The sequence below is a fragment of the Salvelinus sp. IW2-2015 genome, linkage group LG6.1, assembly GCF_002910315.2.
Source record: "Salvelinus sp. IW2-2015 linkage group LG6.1, ASM291031v2, whole genome shotgun sequence".
NCBI lineage: Eukaryota > Metazoa > Chordata > Actinopteri > Salmoniformes > Salmonidae > Salvelinus > Salvelinus sp. IW2-2015.
The window spans coordinates 20,830,250-20,853,210 of record NC_036845.1 but is presented as its reverse complement, the minus strand read 5'-3'; the positions used below and the strand labels follow the sequence as shown (position 1 = coordinate 20,853,210).

Below are 22,961 nucleotides of genomic sequence, written 5' to 3'. Positions count from 1 at the left end.
ATAACGCTATAGACTAAAATAAACACCCATGTACTGTAGGTCACCTAACACAGATGCTGACAGAGAACATGGTTCTCAGAAACAAAACTCTTGGTATCATGTGACCAGTGCCCTGAAGGCAATACACTTCTATTTCTGCCACGCAGGCCTTCCATGACAGTGACTAAATGTTACGCTGAGCCTGAGCACTGTCCCTTTGTATTGTACTGTTGTAAGAGATGAACACTGCAGCGGTCCCTTGTCACTGGTTTCCATGACCACCGTGACAGAGGAAAGAGGACGAGGCCCTTTCATTAACTGAGATTAAAATCATCTCTCATCCTTCAAGAGAATGTCCCCAAGCAAGGGCCCCTGCTTTTAAAAATACATTTTAAAAAAGTGCTGTGTTGTTGGTGGGTGGCTTGACACTCTGAATGTTTTAACAGCGTGATTGGGGTGTCACAGTGTATGGGACCAGGAGGGTGGACGATGGGATACTTTTAGACGTTGCCCTTTTCCTGATTCCACACCCACCTCCTCTTCACCAGCTCACGACATGTTTCTCAAACAGCGCTGCTTTGCACCCGTCACGGCACATCGCCACCACCGACAGAGTGAATATGGCACTATGGGATTCACTGTGACAGCCCCTGACTAATGGCTGGCACCGTCTTCACGCAGTAAAGAGGGATGATACAAATTCCAGTGCAAAAACAACAGCCGTACTCATCCACTATCAAGTACTTTCCTTTGGGGGAAAAAGGGATTCAAACATCCAACCAAAATAAGAACATGTAAGCTGAGCCTTGTTGGTTTCCCATTTCATAAATTAGATTTATTCTCTTCGATATATATGATTTCACATAACCCAACGGTGTACCGAGTTCCTTATTGAAATCGAATGACATTTTCAGAAGGAAAAGAACACCTGAAGATAAACACTGTAGCCTGAGGCACCATATCTATATACAGTTTAGTATTGTGGTAAAACACCACATTCTCATGGTTTTGCATATACATTTCACACAAGCTGTCTGTAAGCAAATATGTGTTCACTGTAATTATTTGTTCTTAACATGCAGAAGCGTAATAATCCTAGAGTGTAGGCACTGAGTATTTATTTGTTTTGAAAGAAATGAATCAAACTGTATCTTTACTTATAGTAATCCTTCACTTCACCAGAATAATTTGGCAATGTCCCAACAACCGACAGATAAAATATCTCCATTTCATCCCCCCCCCAAATATTTGCAGAACGATTAACATAAATGGTGAGACACATTTGAATCTCAAGATTGATCAACACATTCACTGCCTTTAGTTTAACTACAGCAGAAAATATGGGATAAAAAGACTAATGAAATGAAAACGACTGTTTATTGTCCGACGAGCTGGCAATCATATATGTAGCAATGTCCCTTTGTTAAACATCGCAATGTGTTTGTATCCGTGTGGTTAGAGATTTAAATATGCACACTGGTGCAATAGATTTGGGGAAAACAACTGTGCCGACCAACACAGTAATGTATTGGTCTGAAAAACACTCGGATGTCCTGCCACATTATGGACCTCTCCTTTCAGGAATAGTTTGAGATCACATTCTTTTGGCACTTAAGTCTTTTGTGTATGTTCTCCATAATTTTACATTATTTATTTTACCAAAAACTCTTTGGCAATCACCATTTAATGATAGTCACACATTCGCATGTTCTACAAAAAATACAATTCGTATTCACCACAGCAGGCTGTAAAATATAAATAACATAGCACTTTTTTCTGTATAATTTGTGCTAATTAAACATACTATTCTGCCACTCTCTCGCTTTCTCACTCAGTCTCTTTCACCTACAGAAGTATGAGCGACTGTATGGGGACGTTCAGTAAGTGGACCGAGACACGAACAGTGTGGTAACCCTTCAATGCTGAGCAGTCCAGTATACATCAATGTAATGCATGTCCCGGATGGCCTACAAATCCCATCATGTAGTGCGTGCCATGTTTCATGCTCTTGGGAGTCAAAGTTTAGAGAATGGTATACCCAAAGCAGGTCTCTCTCTTTTTTTCCCCCTCTTCCCCGGTCTCCTGAGAGACCAACGATTTCTGGGTAGCTCCGTGCTCTGGCAGTCACAGCATCTCCTCGTAGAACAGCAGGTAGGCCTGAGAGTTGAGGACCCTGGATTCTGGTACCGTCTGGACATTGGTGTCACTTACATACACCCACTGACCCTGTGTAGCACTGCTTGCGTCCCTTGGACCTGAAACACAGTAAGGGTCTTTGGTTAATGGGAAGAGATGGAGATTTTCTAGTAGCCGTTACTGTGAGAAACCAACGACTGTGGCTAGCTTACCACAGAAACGGTGACAGGATGAGGAGCAGCATGGACAAAGACGTTCATAGCAACACTGGTACGTAGGTAAGACAATTACATTAGACCAAGCACATTTCATAATTGTAACAACACTACACTTAGTGTTTGTGCTAAGTCTATTTTAAACTTAAACTGGACGGACATTAGGTTTTTAGCCTGATCTACAGGATCCCGGCGCATTTTTGAAAATCGGAGGAAATCGGAGCAAACCGTAGTAAAACGTAACGCCACGGCCCATAAAGTGTAAGCGCATACTCGATTTGCGGTTGATGGCTCTCAAGGGCACTTACGGTGTCCCGACAATTTTCAAATATATTGAATATATTCGGCCGTAAAATCAGCCATTATCACCAAGTGCGAGTTTCCTAATTGTACAGCCGTTAAGGCCGCCGGGTGTACACTACGATTTGGCTTGACTGAATTGTTAAATGTCAGAGGTTCTCTGATGGTTAGAGCCCGTAGACCGGGCAAACGTCGTGTAGTGTATTTCAGCCTTTACCTGACGGAAGGTTACAGCAAGGTGAGGAAAACATGTGTTGAAGCGAAAGAGAAAAAGAAAAGCAGTGAGAAGAAAATGAGGAAAAAAAGATGAGCGTTGTAAGAAGGGATGTTTTGACATGAGGAGATGGATGGTGGACGACAGCGGTGGTTACTGAGGTCCTTTTGACCTCTCTATGGTGGCTCACCAATGCTGCCTAGACAATGTCACCTCAAGTTCTATACTAGTTAATTACCAGCGAGGACAACTACTCACACAGACCTCTGTCACAAAAGACATTTTCATTACAGTCGCTGAATGGCAGGCGCTCTCCTTGAGTAAGGACAGGAGAAAATACATCTATATAACACTGGACATCTATATACACTACAGCGCTTTTTCTCTCATAAATGCCGCCTTCAAGGTTACGCGGAGTGAGGCCTTCACACAAATACAGTGCGTTTGTATGTACAGGCGACACATACTTTTTACAATCATACAATTCGATGCTTTGGTCGATATATACATCTTTTTTTTAAGTAAACGTATTGACATAGACTCTTAACACAAAATCGGTAAAGGAATAGAGAGTATTTTATGGACAGACAAAGAGACCGTTTTTAAAGAGACCGTTTTTACCTGCCAGGTTTCTGCGCTGTGGCTGCTCGGTTCTCCTCTGGGGCGAGCGGACCTTTACGTACGCTGTGTAGTGGCCCCCGCGCATCGACCCGCTGTGTTCCACGATGCCATACAGGCTGTAGAGCACACGCTCCCCCGCCACCAGGTTCTGTCCAAAATGAACTCAGGATGAGACAGTAAGCAGTGCCAAGAGCTCAGACAGATACAGGAGCATCTGAGCTATTGCTATCTTTTCAACCATTCATTACAAGCACAAATACTGATAAGTACTTGAGCTACAGTGTCCAAGGACCCATATTCATTTCAGTGTAAGGTTTTTTGTACAGATAATGTCCCTGTTTTGACGTGAAGAAGAGTGAGTACCTTGCAGGATGCCGAGCAGAACGGAGCCAGGTCCAGGAGGAGGGGGAAGTTGACGTGACGGTTGACTTTTCGTAGGTTCATCCCTGCCTTCGCACACAATCAAAATCACAACCAACCCCAAAGACATCAACACACAATAAGACACAGTAATAGCCTACACCATGACCACAACAACAATTTAGATAAACAGGAGAACACAACGTAATTCACATGATATATCGTGTACTATAACGTAAAGATGTGTACAATAATGCATGAAGTAATATGCTAACCTGATGGAAGCGTTTGAGGTGCAGAGTGACCACCGGGGGCAGCGAAGAGATCAGCATCTGTTTGCGAGCGCTGGTGTACACCTTGTCAGACTTCTTCTCTGTAAGCAGTGTTGCAAAAAGTACACAATTGTCATACTTGGGTAAAACTAAGAGAAAAAAACGAAAATAAATGACTCAAGTAAAAGTGACTGTCACACAGTAAAATACTACTTTAGTAAAAGTCTAAAAGTATTTGGTTTTAAACATACTTAAGTATCAAAAGTAAATGTAATTGCTAAAATATACTTAAGTATCAAAAGTAAAAATCACTTCACATTCTTTATAGTAACCATTTTCCAGTCCTGCAAAGCATTCGAAATGTAATGAGTACTTTTGGGTGTCAGGGAAAATGTATGGAGTGAAAAATACATTATTTTCTTTAGGCATGTAGTGGAGTAAAAGTTGTGTAAAATCTAAATAGTTAAGTAAAGTTCAGATTCCCTAAAAAAACGACTTAAGTAGTGCTTTAAAGTACTTTTCCTTAAGTACTTTACACCACTGTCTGTAAGCACATAGACACCACAATGTCACGTTGTGAATGATCATTTTTCAAATACATGATTGCTCTGCCTGATACAAGTAAGTGTAGCCTAAATGTCTGCATTTGAATATCTGTGTAAATGCATGACATGGATAGGTGCCGAATAGCCACGCATTTCCATATCACCTACTGCTGTCACTATCAGGACAGAATCTCAACAAATTGTCTTTAACAGTGGTTCTCGAGGGCTCCCGAGTGGCACAGCGGTCTTAGGCACTGCATCTCAATGCAAGCGGCGTCACTCCAGTCCCTGGTTCGAATCCAGGCTGTATCACATCCGGCCGAGATTGGGAGTCCCATAGCACAATTGGCCCAGCATTGTCCAGGTTTTGCCGGGGTAGGCCGTCATTGTAAATAAGAATTTGTTCGTAACTTTCTTGCCTAGTTAAATAAAGGTCAGATAAAAAAGTATATATTTCAAACCAGCACAAGTTCTCTATCAAACGGTGTATGTGTTCTAACTAACCTGCTGAGGTGCTCTTCCGCAGTTGTTTCTGCCGGCGGTCCGTGCAGCTCTCGCACAACAGCTTGTTGTTGCCCATCAGAAGCTCCACCGAGGTGAACTGGTGAAGGCAGGACTGAACGGAGCACTCCTTGGAGCAGGGTGTATAGCTGTGGGACAGGGCCTGGAATGCCCCCTGGTGGTGGGAGTGAGGAGACTGTTGAGGATGTTGAGGCTGGGGCTCCCCCTGGTCCTCAGGACAGTGTGTAGAGGGTGTGTCCGCTGAATCAGGGCCCAGGTTCATCTTATGCACTGCACTGACCAGCTGCTCCACAGCACCACCAAGCTGGGTCCTGGGGGAGAGGGCGGACAGGGTAGCAGGGGTGGGAGACTGGGTAGGGGTGGACCCTCTGCCACCATGGCTGTGGCCCGAGGAGTGCCGGGGCGTCCACTCGCTCTCCGAGGCCTCGCTGTCGGCGTCATTGCTGCTGTCCTGAGGGCCCGAGTCTTTCTCGCTGCCATCAGATAGGCTGCTGGTGGCGGCCATTTTGGAACCTCCTGCAGCACGGGCCATTACGGAGGGAGACTCCTCCTCGGGGTGGTCCGAGGGGCTGTCTGCCCCCTTCTCTTCCACAGAGCCAGGAGACTTCTGGCCCTGCTGCTGCTTTTGAGGGAGGTAGACACACACAGTCAGCAAAACACACCCACCCACTGACTCCAACTACATTTACACACAGACACAAAGAACACACACACCTGTCCGCTAAGTTTCCTGCTGTTCTTATTGAGCACTGCGGAAAGCATCTCGTCACTGTGGGAGACGTGAGCTTCTTGCTCCCGACTGATTTTCCCAGTCCTGCCCGGGTTGGACGGCTTGGACATCTGAACAGCACCAGGACATGACACGAAGACAGAGATGAAACCAACTGTACACTTATCACATATGACCAACATGGCAGAAGCAGTATTCCGGACTGGACACTATTGCAAAACGAATGCAAAGATATGCTCACCCGCTCCTCAATGATGGGCAGGGAGATGTCAATAAAGGCTTCCTTCACTGTGGAGATCTGAGGGAGACAGAGGACAGGCACCCATAACACTCACAATCAAAGTACGGCATGGCTTTCAGCTGGGAACAACTATGGTCTTACGGAAATATGAACACTGCTCATTGAGAAGTGGTTTATAATGGTTTAACTGCGTATGACACACACAAAACATACGGCTCAGTCGAGCATGGCACTTGCAACACCAGGATTGTGCTTTCGATTCCCAGGGTCACCCGTACATAAAATGTATTTAGCATGATTGTAAGTCACTTTGGATAAACACATCTGCTAAATGGCATATCTTATTATTATAACTGTAGTTGTATAATTAAATCATTAAGTATTAAGGAATACAGCCAAACTATTCAGTGGTTGACCACACACACACACAGATTCCAGTAACCATAAACAGAATAGACAGGCAATGAATCACTTACATGCTCACACTCCTCACACATGATGGTGTTGGTCAACTCCCCCACAAAGATGCGATCCACAAAGTTCATCTTCACACCCTCCTTCCCGTATGCTGAGACAAGGAGGAGATACAGGTTAGGCACGTAAAAACAACAAAACTCAGCGACAATCATTCAGAATAAATGTACTTTAATCAACGCCTATGTTTAATCATGAAACATGCCTCCTGTGGTTGAGGTATTTTTCCATAGTAAGCCATTGAACAGTACATAAAGCTGCCACAAGATGGCGCTATTGATTTAGGTCAAAACTACTGAGTGTCAGAATGGAACAGGAACCTTTGACTTGGCGTTTGGTCTCATCATCTGCAGTCTTCTCTGTGGGGTTGTTGAAGGATTTCAGAATGCCCGCTTTGATCCGCTGGGAATGTCAAACACTACATTGATCTCATATAAATGCAACTTAAGTAGATGGAAAAATGCAGGACTACAAAATGGAGGATTTATACAACAAAGGGTGATTCATATAACAGCTACCATGGGAAGCCAAGGAACTGAAACCACTACAAAAATGAGTGTGTTTGTAAATACACATTAGTAAACCAATACAAACTTCTTCCAGAGCATCTGAATGTGCACTTGCATCTCGCTCTCTCTATGTGTGTGTGCGCCATATGTGCATGTACTGCATGTGGGGGTGTGTACAGCGGTCGTATGTGTACTTCGTATGTGTGTGTGTGTGTACACTGCGCATGTGTTGGTGTGGAGTGTGTCAGCCAGCCGTCTCTGACAGTCTCGGTGGCGTGGCCGTGGGCAGTGATTGAAGGTGACATGGTCAGTGAGTGTGTCGGCTAGTAGAAGAAGAGGCACCAACACAGTAAACCACCAATCAATAGATAATTGGCCGTGGTCTGTGTAACCGACTAGTCGCCCCCATTGTCCCCGGACCCACGCACTGGACTGGCTATTTAGGTCAAAAGCCTGGTTAATCCCAGCTCTGCAACCCCCCCCCTGCACCCCTCCTGTACTCCTCTCCCTAGTCAGTCAGACACTGCTGAGCCCCATACTAATGAATCACCATCAGGACCCCCCAATGTGTAGTGTGTAGGCTCAGGGTAAGAGAAGCGGGGTGAGGAAGGGAAGGTTGGAGGGGTGTAAACTAAATTAAGATGGGCCAAGAAGCACAGGCCATGCCCTGAGAGGGAGCATTACTGTACCCAACGTCTCAGCTAATTGGTGATAATTGACTGTGTGCAATTAGCATATTTAGACTTCTGATACTAAATGGGCAATCAAAACAAAAACTCCTACGTTGGTGGTGACAGGCTATGGGAGAAATGGCCAGTCACTCAGTGTGTGTGTGTGTGTGTGTGCTTTATTGCACGTTTGTTTGGGCTGATTCCATGCAGGTGAGGACATTTGAGTTGGTGCAAGCTAAACACGATGAATGTATCTACAATTCTGTTTTGAGTAAATAAAATGTGTAAGTGTCATAGACCGAAAAAATTATGTGTATACAATATTTGTTGGGTTGTGTATTCTGTGCAGGTAAATTTATGGCAGATGAGTGGCAAACCTGATTAGAAGCAACTGCTGCTCATCGGCAGTTCTTTACAAATGCTGTTTTGAATTAAAATAAAATTGTATCTACACACTGAAGGCTGTAAAGCCGAAACGTCTGTGTACGCCATCCCTGATGCAGTGAAACGTCTGTGTACGCCCTCCCTGCTGCAGTGAAACGTCTGTGTACGCCATCCCTGCTGCAGTGAAATGTCTGTGTACGCCATCCCTGCTGCAGTGAAACGTCTGTGTACGCCATCCCTGATGCAGTGAAACGTCTGTGTACGCCATCCCTGATGCAGTGAAAATAATCTGTTTGAGTGCGAACTAGAAGTCGACCGATTATGATTTTTCAATGCCGATACCGATTATTGGAGGACCAAAAAAAGTCAATACCGATTAATCGGCCTATGTAATGTTTTTATTTGTAATAATGACAATTACAACAATACCGAATGAACACTTTTATTTTAACTTAATATAATACATCAATCAAATCAATTTAGCCTCAAATAAATAATGACACATGTTCAATTTGGTTTAAATAATGCAAAAACAAAGTGTTGGAGAAGAAATTAAAAGTGCAATATGTGCCATGTAAAAAAGCTAACGTTTAAGTTCCTTGCTCAGAACATGAGAACATATGAAAGCTGGTGGTTCCTTTTAACATGAGTCTTCAATATTCCCCAGGTAAAAAGTTTTAGGTTGTAGTTATTATAGGAATTATAGGACTATTTATCTCTATACCATTTGTATTTCATATACCTTTGACTATTGGATGTTCTTATAGACACTTTAGTATTGCCAGTGTAACAGTATAGCTTCCGTCCCTCTCCTCGCCCCTACCTGGGCTTGAACCAGGAACACATCGACAACAGCCACCCTCGAAGCATCGTTACCCATCGCTCCGCAAAAGCCGCGGCCCTTGCAGAGCAAGGGGAACAACTACTTCAAGGTCTCAGAGCGAGTGACGTCACCGATTGAAACGTATTAGCGCGCACCCCGCTAACTAGCAAGCCATTTTACATCGGTTACACCAGCCTAATCTCGGGAGTTGATGGGCTTGAAGTCATAAACAGCTCAATGCTTGAAGCAATGCGAAGAGCTGCTGGCAAAACGCACGAAAGTGCTGTTTGAATGAGTCCGTACGAGCATGCTGCTGCCTACCATCGCTCAGTCAGACTGCTCTATCAAATCATAGACTTAATTATAACATAATAACACACAGAAATACGAGCTTTTGGTCATTAATATGGTCGAATCCGGAAACTATCATTTCGAAAACAAAACGTTTATTCTTTCAGTGAAATATGGAACCGTTCCGTATTTTATCTAACATAAGTCTAAATATTCCTGTTACATTGCACAACCTTCAATGTTGTGTCAACGAGCCAGGCGGCCCAAACTGTTGCATATACCCTGACTCTGCGTGCAATGAACGCAAGATAAGTGACACAATTTCACCTGGTTAATATTGCCTGCTAACCTGGATATCTTTTAGCTAAATATGCAGGTTTAAAAATATATACTTCTGTGTATTGATTTTAAGAAAGGCATTGATGTTTATGGTTAGGTACAGTCGTGCAACAATTGTGCTTTTTTCGCAAATGCGCTTTGTTAAATCATCCCCCGTTTGGCGAAGTTGGCTGTCTTTGTTAGGAAGAAATAGTCTTCACACAGTTTGCAATGAGCTAGGTGGCCCAAACTGCTGCATATACCCTGACTCTGCTGCATATACCCTGACACCATTTTTCCTAGTTAAAATAAATTCATTTTAGCAGGCAATATTAACTAAATATGCAGGTTTAAAAATATATACTTGAGTATTGATTTTAAGAAAGGCATTGATGTTTATGGTTAGGTACACGTTGGAGCAACGACAGTCCTTTTTCGCGAATGCCACCGCATTGATTATATGCAACGCAGGACACGCTAGATAAACTAGTAATATCATCAACCATGTGTAGTTATAACTAGTGATTATGATTGATTGTTTTTTATAAGATAAGTTTAATGCTAGCTAGCAACTTACCTTGGCTTCTTACTGCATTCGCGTAACAGGCAGGCTCCTCGTGGAGTGCAATGTAATCAGGTGGTTAGAGCGTTGGACTAGTTAACCGTAAGCTTGCAAGATTGAATCCCCAAGCTGACAAGGTAAAAATCTGTCGTTCTGCCCCTGAACAAGGCAGTTAACCCACAGTTCCTAGGCCGTCATTGAAAATAAGAATGTGTTCTTAACTGACTTGCCTAGTTAAATAAAGGTGTCATTTTTTATATATATATATATATTTTTTAATATATATATATATATTTTTTTAAATATATATATATATTTTTTTAATCGGCCAAATCGGTGTCCAAAAATACCGATTCCGATTGTTATGAAAACTTGAAAATCGGCCCTAATTAATCGGCCATTCCGATTAATCGGTCGACCTCTAGTGCGAACCCATTGCACATTTTTGCAGGTAAATTTATTGTAAATTCATCAGACAGTAGATGTGAAATGCATATAAGCGTATGTGCGTGTGTTTACGTTTGAGCACATGTATAATGAATGTGTGAATAGGGCCAGCTCCCTCCTTTACCCCTCCCTCTCGGACTCCCTGATTGGAGCGGGGGAGGGGGGGTGACCCTCCAGCACAATGGGGCGACCCACAGCTGCGTGTTTCCCAGATCACACAATGACGCCCGTCGTGCCACTTGCAAGTCCCGTAAGTGGCACAACTGTCAGTGTTCACAAGTTTAAAAAGAACCAGGGGGGAGTCCCAGCCTGTACCCTTGTCCCCCTGTCCCAGGCCCCGGGCTGACCACTCCACTCCACACCCGTTACTCTCCCCTCTTTTTGGGGCTGGCTGAGTCGCTGGTGGGGCCGAGGGGCCAACTGACTCAGCCCTGGGCCGGGCCCACAGTGGGCTCCCCCTAATTGTTGAATGGGGGGGTGGGGCAGTCTGCACTTGCCAGACAATATGGTACCATAAGGTTAAAAGACAATGGCTGGCCGAGAAGCAAAGGCAAAGACCAAACCCTGCACACTTTCATCCACAAGCACACAGGTGAATGTCTCACATGGCTTTCAGCCTGCTCTACGTTGGCGATTGAAGTGTGCTTCTCAATTGCAATCAAAACATTGCCTGTTCTTTTGCGTACTCTTACTAGCTTGGACACCACCCTACATGTAGCTTGGCTGCAGCCATCATAGACACCGTTGACAGACAGAGAGTAATGGCTTTATGTCATCATACTCATACTTCACAAGACACAGGGTGTGTTTGAGAGCATACATTCTGCTCAGTCACTTGACTGATCTACATTAAAAAATATATATATTTAAAAAAAGGCTTCCTAAATAACTACTCTTTACGATTTGTAGATCGGTCAGTCTGCTCAGTAAGTGTGGATCTCAAACACAGCCACTGGCACAGAGACAGAGCCATGGTACTAGGCTGAGTGGAAGAAGGATGTGGTGTTTGTAATGTGGGTCTTTAGTCTCACCTTAGTCTCCTCTACTCTCATGGAGTCCAGTAGGTAATGGAGCAGCTCCTGGCTGTCCTGCTGCTGGTAGCCCTTAAAGCGTGGAGCCCTGGTGAGACAGACAGAACACAGTTTAGTCAGAACACATACACTCACATAGTAACCATGTCAAATGTCTACACATACGCACACACTTGTGTAAACGTAATTCCGTTTTTTTAACAGAGATCTTGAGAGAGGGAGAGAGTTGAGAGGGATGAAAGTTAGAGGTGGACAGCGGACCGAACCCTGTCTCCAGGGTCGGTACATGTGGTCTGAAGCTGGCAGCTCTACCGCTAAGCTAGACCAGTCACATGTGCGTTGTTTATAGTTTATAAAATGAGTAAATCTAGGACAGGCAAACACAAATCATTTGTACACWAACACCCACCCACCCACCCACACACTCAGAAGCATGCACAAAGCAATCAACCACATGCACAAAGCAATCAGCTGTATCAATAGTGCATACAGAGACATGAGAGTGGAGAAAGGCCATTATTTTTTCTCAAGGACTTTTCGTTGGTTCATCCATTCAATTTCCTCTCCTCTCTGCAGCTTTCTGGTGCTTAAAGGCAGCTATTGTTTCATTCCCAAAGCTTTCATTAAACCAGTTAGGGTCACACAAACACATACACATGCGTACCCAGACAATGACCTCCTCCTGGCTTTGTGTGTTAAGCAAGATTCCAAGTAAAAGAAAATGACTGATTTTGTTAAAGGCGTCTCCTATAACAATGACACATTGATTATTTAATGGAATTTCTTTCATTTCGTTGCTAACTTTAAGACCTGTGCAAGTATTTACAAATGAAATTTGACATTGCAGGTGAAAATGGCTGTAGGGCTTACTGTGCAAGCCAATTCTGAATTTCTTCAATAGAAAGCACTTTACTGTCTAGAGTACACATATCTCCCATCATTATCATTCCCCAGCAGTACATGTAACTACGGGAGAAAACGTATGGTGATTGTGCCAGTGGACATCCTGCGTGTTCATGCCCCAGCGCTCGTAGAGGGGGCTCTCCTTGAGCTTGTCCCTGGCCACAGCAGGACAGATGTAGGGACAGATGCTAGGGCCAGATGGGCAGCCAGGGCCAGAGCCACCACCACAACCTGTTGGGCAGTGCCAGCCACGGAACAGGTTGGCCTGACAGGCTGGCAGGACAACATGCAGCTGACCCGAGAGAACCACTGACCACTCCTAACCCAAAGCTATCTGAGTGCACAGGGTCATAGAGGAGGACAAGTACATTCATTGCCTCTTTGATACCAGTTTAGCATCTGACCATCTATAACAATGATCACCGTCTTGATCACTGGATAACCAGAATACTGGTACTTGTTCTAAGGGCGTTAGCCTATATGTTTGTATGTCCTATTTTATAACGCCCCTGAGCAGCTCTCCACAGAGAAATGGGTCCTCCTAAAAGGCATTGTAGGGGCTTCATTGTCCCAAGTATAGCATCCTGATCTGATGTCATATCTTCTCTACATACAGGCCAATGACCCGTTCAGATTGGCCTGCAATGCAAATGAAACCAAACGATTCACCCCTTTGAACTGATGAACCATTCTTCCTGGCGAGCTCCCAGACCCAATCAGAACAGAGGTACTCATCCTCTAACTGGCAGCAGAGTGGATGGGCCTACAGTCTGGATCATCTCTGCCATGTGCTGATGGATGTTGACGTCAAGCCCCAGAATGGGTGACTGGAGCTGGGGGAGAGACGAATGGCCACCTGCCCCCAACACAGGTCATGACCAGGAGGTCTAGAGGACCAACTCAGCCCCCCTTCTCTACCTCTGTCTCTACCTCTTTGCCCTCTCTCTGCCACACGCAAGGGGGGCGGAGGGAATCACGTGTCCCTCATTTCATCCCCTTTAAAGATGCCAAAACATAACAGAATATCTTCCTTCAAATGTGTACAAAATTAGTGTTTTAAAGCATGTTTTCTTATATAAAAAATGGAAATTACAAAAATGGGGATTTCAGTAGGAATATGGCTTTATATCAAGCAAATAGTGTCTTGTATGCATGCCAAACACACTCATCCGCAACTCTGCTTATCTAACAGCTCAAACACAAAGCGGGTCGGACTGGTACAGAATCTGGTCGGCACACAGTGATAATTGGGATTAAAAGACAGACAGACAGAGGCACGCAGCAGTCTTGGGGTATTTTTTCCGGGAACGGAACAGCGACGGGTGAGAGGCAGACGAGCAGCTCCAAAGGGATCAGTGGGAACGGTGCAGTCTAGAAGCTCATCCCAGTGGAAGAGAGGCAGAAGGGCCCTGTAGCGCTGCTCCCAATCTGGCCCTGACCAATGCAGACAGCTGCGGTGCTAACACAATTAACAGCGGATGAGTTAGTACCAGACGCAAGGCAACCCCGGCACGTTGCACCACCTCGACAGGCAGAGGGGCGCACACACACACACACTTCCAATACAACATATAAAAATCATATACATTGAGTCGCTTTCACATTGACACACATATTTACATAATAAAAGCCACTTACTGTATCTATCCAGCATAAGCATGTAAAAACACTCATCTATCATGCATGTAAAAAAACAAAAAAACATCTATAACATAAAAATCAACACTTATCTGACTTACAGAACACCCTGCCTCATATGTAATCACATTCACAGGGTCACAGTGCCACATGCAATCAACTATGAAAGACATTCCTTCTAATAAGTCTAGGCCTATTTCCTAGCAACGTCTCGCTCTTCTGCCATACCCACATTATCGAATGCAGCTTTCTTCCCCCACCTCCCTACATTTATGAGTGTATTGAATCTTTTCAAATCAAATCACATTTTATTGGTCACATACACATGGTTAGCAGATGTTAATGCGAGTGTAGCGAAATGCTTGTGCTTCTAGTTCCAACAGTGCAGTAATATCTAACAAGTAATCTAAGCCTTCCCAACAACTACCTAATACACACAAATCTAACAAGTAATCTAACAATTCCCCAACAACTACACACAAATCTAAAGGGGTGAATGAGAATATGTACATATAAGTATATGGATGAGCGATGGCCGAGCGGCATAGGCAAGGTGCAGTAGATGGTATAAGATACAGTATATACATGTGATATGAGTAATGTAAGATATGTAAACAATATTAAAGTGGCATTACTTAAAGTGCCATTGTTTAAAGTGACTAGTGATCCATTTCTTAGTGTCCAGTGATTGGGTCTCAATGTAGGCAGCAGCCTCTCTGAGTTAGCGATTGCTGTTTAGCAGTCTGATGGCCTTGAGATGGAAGCTGTTTCTCAATCTCTCGGTCTCAGCTTTGATGCACATGTAGACTATTCCTCACAAGGACAGACAAAAAGCGTGATACGTAACATCAGAAATACAATGAATGCCTTGCATAGGCAGCTGGAGGTCTGTGGACATGATTTATATCAGGCATTGTGAGACCAGCTGAATGTGACCTTCCTTGCGAGAACGCCTGCTCTTCAACGCTTCAGCGGCAGGAGATCTGCCATGCATGTTCAGACCTGTGTGGCCATGTGCCTTTGTGTGGCTGCCTGCTCATTGTTGAACCCTGCTATTTTCCTACTGCGTTGGACTTACACACAGGTTGGTAAAAAGAAAATAGCCTACAAGTCATGAAAGAAGGTCAGTTAGTGTGTACGCGCGTTCGCAGAGTGCATTTGTGCAAGTGTGTGCGTGTATTATTTCATAACTGAACGCTAGTGTAAGGAAAAAGGGAGGTAAAAGTGTTCCTGTGTAAGCATAGGCAAGATTCTCTAGATAAAACTTTAATGACTGCCCAAAGTCATATGACCATTRTTTTTTTTTTTTWAATCAGAATAAATTGGAGAGCTTTTTCCCTCTCGTGCGCCATACACACATCCCCCACCACAGCAGCATAGGCCTAGTGGTGGGTCTGGGTACAAGCCGAGTCCCTCACTGGCACCAGAAACAGTGTGTGTGGTGTTGACCCTCCAAACCACTGGGACTGGCGCTGGTCCGAGCCTGACTCGTCCAACTGGCACAGGGGGCCTGGCGTTGGGTATAGTGGGGCAACCAGAAGAGCAGGCCAGACAGGGAGTGACTCAGCTGGTCAAGGGTGAACACAACAACACACTAGGCTCAATCTGTCTTAAATACCAAAGAAAAAAACACACACACACTGTGGGGTCCTACACAAGTAGCCAGTTTAACCAACCAGTGTGTTGTAAAGCACTAGGGTGCACATTCTCAGGTCAGGGCCGGCAACACGCCACTGAGCTAGGAGACCTCGGGTAATAAAGACGAGGATTGGACATGCACACAGCCTAGTGTGTATATGGCTTTAGACATCCCGAAGGTCAACACGCGGCAGGAGAAATATCATTATCAGCATCAGGAGAATGTTCCTGTATAGAGGAGCTACTCTTGACCCTTGCCCCACTGACATGCAGTTACAGACAGAATGAGGAGAGAGATGTAGAGCTTGTTTGCGAAGGACGGGAGAGCGATGGCAAATCATGTGTGCGTAAAAACATGCGATGATGTGTGTAGCACGTGCACTTGTATGTGTCGAGTGAATGTGTGCATGGAAGAAGGGTTTGAATAAAGGCATGGGTCTGTGTAATGCGCAAGTGAGCGTGAGGAAGGGCATGAAATGAGGTCTACTGGGTGAATGTGTGTTGTGTACGTGCATGCTGTGCCTATGTGTATGCCCGGCTGAGTGCATACGCAATGCAGGGTGAGGTGGTACCAGGTGAGGGGTGGCATTGCTCTCACACACACACACACACACACACACCTGGGCAGATAAAAGCCCGGGTACCGGGACACACCAGAGGCACCCAGGCGGCCAACCGTCTCCGCGCTCCAGCCACCCGAACGTCCCCCATCCCACCCAGACACGGCCAACTGTACAGAGCCTGGTCCTACCTAACCCAACAGGCCCCACACACTACAGCCAGCCTGGGCCAAACCAGCCGTTCACCATGTTCCAACAACAAGAGCCAACCAACCATTCACCACACGTTCAAAGAGAGACCTAACCAACCGTTCAGCATGTTCAAAGGTGACCGTGTTCATAAGCGTTCACCATGAAACTGGGAGGGCTGGCCGGGCCAGCCACTCAGCCGGTTTACTATCCTCAAGTTCAAACACGAACACAGGTGGTGCGGCGTGTTAAAGAGAACAAGGACATGCCATGCTGTTTTGATTGCAGCTGGAAGCAGATCGCATCAGAGCCATTTTGTGCAGTGAGGTCTACTGTTCGTTCTGTGTGGAGTGCGTTGGTGTTAATGGTTTAGTGTTGAGCAGCGTTAGGGAGCAGGGTGGACTGAAGACTGGATGGACCAGGTGCTGGTAGGGTCCAGCAGGTTGAGACAACCTCTTCTCTGAAGTGGTCGCCATGGCAGCTTGACAACAGGGCAGGTAAGAGCTGTGGCCTCTGCCTGTACTGTTTGGTTGACTGTTGTCACGGCAATGGAGAAGTGCCAGACCAGTTGGGCCACACTGACCTCTAACCTATGAAGCAGGGCAGCTTGTCTGCATATGAGGCTGTGTGTCTAACATTGATGCATCGCCGACGCCGCAACCACAGCACAATGTTTCTACAATGTTGCGCAGTGGTGATTCCATCAATCAAGTAAGGAATTGATGGTAACAAAAACTATTGATGTCTCTTGGTGATCAAGTTTGTCATTAGCACACAATTAAAGAGAATATAACTATGAAAGCTTTAGCCAACCTTTTACAGGTCTGTAGTTCCTCCTCTGGCACCCTACAGGGCAGCCCTCATATGCTCTTTTCATTAAAAATCTTTTAGCATGGACCAGCACAGGAAGCAGGTTAAGTCCACACCCATGCCTATACAATAGCCTATACTGGGTTACGGCACCATCAACACTAATGCTGTAAGACGGCCAACACATAAAATAAAGATTAATGCAGAACATAGTCTTACTTCTGGCAGAGCTGGTTGAAAAGGATCTTGGGGTTGACAGGGCCCTTCCCAGACTCCTTCATGCTGTGTAGGAAGAGGAACATGGACGAGGTCAGGGGCTCTGGGCTGGGCAGAGTCACCATCAATGCCCCCTGAAGGACAACCCCAGGAAAGGAGAGAGTGAGCGAGAGAACATATGTGTTAGACAAGGCATGTATTTCATACAGAGTGTTGCACTACCATGGAAAGCCTGAAGGGGCTTGACTGCATTCTACAGATGACTGGAGACGTGGGGGGCTACAACATGACTCAAGGGATATTTACGATAGCCTGTTATGCTAATAATAAAAAGAACCACCCATATAGACAGTAATAAGTGACTTCCTGTGCCGTGTACAGTATTTTTCTAATGACTGCCTTGCCTGGGTCACCAACTACTTTGCAGACAGAGTTCAGTGTGTCAAATCGGAGGGCATGTTGTCCGGTCCTCTGGCAGTCTCTATGGGGGTACCACAGGGTTCAATTCTCGGGCCACAAGTCTCACGGCGCGCGAACTCTTTATCTTCTCTGATATACATCAACATCTGATGTTGCTCTTGCTTGCGAAGTGCGAATTCCACTGACCACCACATCTCGCAGACGACACACTCGATATCTATACTATATACTGTCCAGGCACTTTCGGCTTGTGCAACTGTGCTATCTAATCTCAAACGAGCTTTCCAATCCATATCCAACACTCACTTCCGTGGCCTCCAAACTGCTTCTATATAACCGCATTAGAGTAAAACAACATGCATGTTTTCAAACCGTTCGACCTGAGCATGAGCACCCGCCGCCCGACGTAGCCATCACCACCCTGACGGTTTTCCGACTACGAAAATATGTGGATCATCTAGATAAAGTACCCTAGGTGATTCTAGGCTAGACTGAAAACTCTCCTTCCCAGACTCCTATCAAACATCTCCATATCAGAACTAATCAAATACATGCAAAATCGCTTTCTATTCACCTGACAACAAAGCCTCCTTCACATCACAGCCGCTCGAAACTTAACCGCTAGGATAAAAATCACTAGACTAATCCTACCGGATACCTCGACTTCGCGATGTCATCTACAAAATGAAGCTTCCAACTACTCTACTACAGCAAACTGTGAGGCTCATGCTAGATTTATCACAGAGCCATTCTGGTTTGTTACTAAGATAGCACCTTATACACGTACCCACCCACTCGAGACTTGTATGCCTAAGTCGGGGACTGGCCCTCGCTACATGTTCGTCGAGCAGAACCACACTATGGGACTCCAGGTTCATCTACAAAGGCTATGCCTAGGCTAAAGTGAGCCGCCTTTATCTCATTTCACTGGAATCCACGATGGACTACAGACCCAGACCACTGCAGTCACAACTGCCATACTCTCACTGATCATCCTTAAAGCCAATAAACCTCATTTGGCCGCCTATCCCATTTCCAGTTCTCTGAGCTGCCTGCGAGGAACTCCAATTGAGAGAAATCATCATGAAGTTGGAGACTCTTTAATCCTCCCTCACAACTTTATGGAAAAATCTGCTAAATCGAGACAAGAGTTGACCTAACCGATCACTGCAGCTGTGAACAATAGTCCATCTGTAAACTACCCCCACCTCACCCCCCATACTGCTTTTATTTATTTACTTTTCTGCTCTTTTGCACACCAGTATCTCCTTCTTGCACCATGATCATCTGATGATTTATCCTATCTCACAGTGTTAATCTTGGCTAAATCAGTAATGTATTCGATTATAGTATGGCCTACCTCATGCCTTATTGGCACACATTGTATAATAGATTCTCTTTTTTTCTAACCATGGTTATTGACTTGTTTATTGTTTACTCCATGTGTAAACTCATGTGTTGTCTGTTCACAACTGCTATGCTTCTATCTTGGCCAGGTCCGCAGTTGCAAATGAGCACACATTGTTCTCAACTAGCCGCTACCTGGTAAATAAAGGTGAAATTAATCATATTCACCCCCACATATTTAGATTTTAGAGGAACCTTATACGTGTGAGCAATGACTCTGGACTATTCCAAGCCACATGGGCGTTTCTGCAGCACAATGTTCACAACAATTTGACTCGGCAACGACTGTACCATGAGGGAACACAGATATCCATGTCGAGCTTGTGTCGCCATATTCCCACTCTACACAAATATTGTACTTGTATCGCAGGTGCGAGTTTATTACAGCAAACTGATGAAGCTCACCGGGACATGATTCTGTAGGACAGAGAATACAACCGATTATATAACGTCCACATTCATTAACCAAGTTCATAAACAAACCATGACTTTAGTCATATCTGTTTTCACCATGCATGGACAGGACAGAATTCGATTCCTTTAATCAGTTAGACAAGAATCATTGAATTCCTAAACCACATCTTTCCATATCCTGCGAAACTCATTCTTTAATTACTCCTTTTTATAATTTCATCCAATCCTTATCACAAAAAAATATATATAAACCGCAATATTTGAATACATTACAAAACTGCAATGACAAAATAAAATAGTGGTAAAACTCGGAAAGTCCTACAATCTGAAAACCATTTCTGAGTTATTTGTCTGGAGATTATGGCGTGGTGTCAGTCACTAAATTAATTCATACAGATAAACACTTCCTCATGGACAGCGACATGAGATCCTACAAAAATAGAAAAAAACAGTGTCAGAGAGTCACTGCCCATATGAAAACAACACATGACTATTATATAGAGCTTAATAAACTTTCACATTAGACTGCTACTACTTGACTTTACTACTATTTTTTATTTGTGATGTGCTACAAATAAACTTCTATAGAACAAACGATGACTGTTTGGTATTTGGGTGTGCACTCCTCTAACAAAGGAATGTAATACATAAATAAGAAAACAATAACTTAATGAATGTCCATTAAGAACATATCGATGACATCTTCTAAAAACAAATACAAAACACTTCCTACTACCAACACAACACTTCTCCATACGACACAACATGACCTCCTACAACTTAAACTCTTAATTTCCATAGAACACACATGACTCACAAAACTCCATAGAACACATGACTATAGACTTCCCATAGAAAACATGACTCTACACTTCCTAGAACACGACTTCCTCTAACACTTCCAATAGAAAACATGACCTACTACAACAAACTTCCATAGAACACGACTCTAACACTTCCATAGAACACATGCCTCTCTACACTTCCATAGACACATAATGAATCGCTCTACACTTCCATAGAACCACAGTAGGACTCTAAACATATACAACTTTCCTAGAAACATGACTAATATAGCTTACTTCACATAGAACACTGAACTGCTCTCACTTTCCATAGAACACATGACTCTAAACAGAAACTTCGATAGAACACATGACTATAGACTTCCATAGAACACACATGAACTATAGACTTCCATTAGAACACGCTCTGATCTAACAATACATACATTCCATAGACACACATGCTATAGACTTCCATACAAACATAGACTCTCACTTCATAGAACACAATTTGACTCTACAACAAACGCACTTACAACTATCCCATAGAAACATGAGCGACATGACTCTATACACTTCATAGAAAAAATTACTTTTAACACATCCCATAAAACACGATGACTCTTATCTACAAAACTTCCTAGAACATACCATGACTCTAAATCACTTCCAATAAACATAATGGACCATGGATTTCTAGAAAAATACACTTCCAGTAGAACTATACCGACTCTAAACAATTCCATAAGAAACACAGAATGACTTCTAAATTTACAGCACTTCCATAGACAGCATGTCGACTCTTAAAAGTTCCTTACTACATCTTCCATAGTAACCAATATTACTAAACTTTACATAGCATAGAAAAAAAAAAGCACCAAAAAACTCCATAAGAACAGAACATGACTCTTACAAGGAGACCAAAAAAGAAAACTTCCCATAGCGACAGTGAGAAAAACGACGCATACTAACATGGCGACCTACAGACATAGGTTCCATAGAACACATAGACTATATTATTAAGTAAACAACTTCCATCAATAGAAATCATAGAACATTGACTATAGAACTTTCAATATGAAGCACGACGTTGATGACTATACGAACTTTTCCATCAGAAGAACATGAAGACTCTAATAACACACTTACCAATAGACAGTCACATGATTTCAGACATCCATAGAACACTGATGCTTGTCCTCTAACAAAATAAAAACAAATCTTCCATAAGAAGCTTCAACGACTTCTATACAGAAAAAAATCAGAAGAAAAAAACGGAGGGAGTAGTTTAACGTTCCATAGGAAATCAAGCATTGGATTTCGATGACTGATAAGAGTTTCAGTATAGAAAAAACACAGTGCATTTTTTTGCAACGAATTTAAAATTATTAAACGTGCAATGTCACAAACCATTGAAAGAAAGAAAACAATACATGACTCTTTCTCAGAACAAAGACAACAAGATTAAATAACGTTCCAATAGAGATTCGACTATAACATGATTAATATTAGCTATAATATAAAACTTGCCAATAGAAACATGATGATTGAGAACTCTAATCCAAACAAGATAAACATCCATCAGATAATGAAAGAACTATAAGACATGAAAACTTAATAGAAGAACTGATGTAAGCTTTTCCTACAAATAGAAGAGCAGATACATACAACTCATTACGACTAAATAAGACAGTTATTTTCCAAAGAACGTTGTAGCTGTGACAACACAGAAGGATTATGCCCAGAGCCACCATTTCCCATCAAATACCTAGCATCATCTCTTCTCCCTTTCAAAACGACTACGTCATGTTTTAAGATTCAACAGACAGGCCATGAAAGACAGTTGCTAATGGAAACCAGTACATACAAGTAGGCGCTTCTAGCAGTGTGAGCTACTTTCTCTCATCTGACAATCACTGTTGTTTCAACCAGCAAAAATTGACATTTAAGAAAAGAGAGCCAATGAGAAATAGAAAAGAGAAGAAGAGAAAAAAACACATGTAAATGTGAAGTACTCTTTCCAGGTTCTGGGTATTTTCATCACGAGGAGAGCTCCAGGAATGATATAACAAAATGGCGAAAAACCGCGGGAAAGGAAATGTAAGTCTTCAATATTCCCACAATGAAGCCAGACAGACAACAACAACACGTGGACAACATAGAGAACTGGTTCCATACCAGTCACCTTTCTCCTGTGGGATAGAAGAGTCACACATGACGCATATAAAAATACCACGTGTACTGATTATCATACTTGTTCTTGCCGTATACTGCTGTATTGTAAAAGACCAGATTTATAGCACAAGCCTTTTTCATGTGTTGTTGATTTCAAAGAA

The 22,961-nt window shown here is 43.6% G+C and overlaps 1 protein-coding gene across 2 annotated transcripts in view; it reads right to left on the bottom strand.

Annotated features, from left to right (window-relative positions):
- Positions 1–792: 792 nt before the first annotated feature.
- Positions 793–22,961, bottom strand: part of usp45 (ubiquitin specific peptidase 45) — a 48,887-nt gene continuing 26,718 nt past the window's right edge. The window contains exons 8-18 of one of the 2 annotated variants that reach the window (XM_023989381.1): positions 17,603–17,733; positions 11,646–11,733; positions 6,930–7,011; positions 6,612–6,703; positions 6,136–6,192; positions 5,879–6,004; positions 5,147–5,786; positions 4,101–4,198; positions 3,829–3,915; positions 3,466–3,613; positions 793–2,234 (exon numbers count right to left, since the gene is read on the bottom strand). In XM_023989381.1, the coding sequence (XP_023845149.1) occupies positions 2,104–2,234; positions 3,466–3,613; positions 3,829–3,915; positions 4,101–4,198; positions 5,147–5,786; positions 5,879–6,004; positions 6,136–6,192; positions 6,612–6,703; positions 6,930–7,011; positions 11,646–11,733; positions 17,603–17,733 (1,680 nt within the window). In that variant the 3' untranslated portion in view covers positions 793–2,103. The remainder of the gene's footprint in view (positions 2,235–3,465; positions 3,614–3,828; positions 3,916–4,100; positions 4,199–5,146; positions 5,787–5,878; positions 6,005–6,135; positions 6,193–6,611; positions 6,704–6,929; positions 7,012–11,645; positions 11,734–17,602; positions 17,734–22,961) is intronic. The other variant, XM_023989382.1, reaches the window with a different exon arrangement.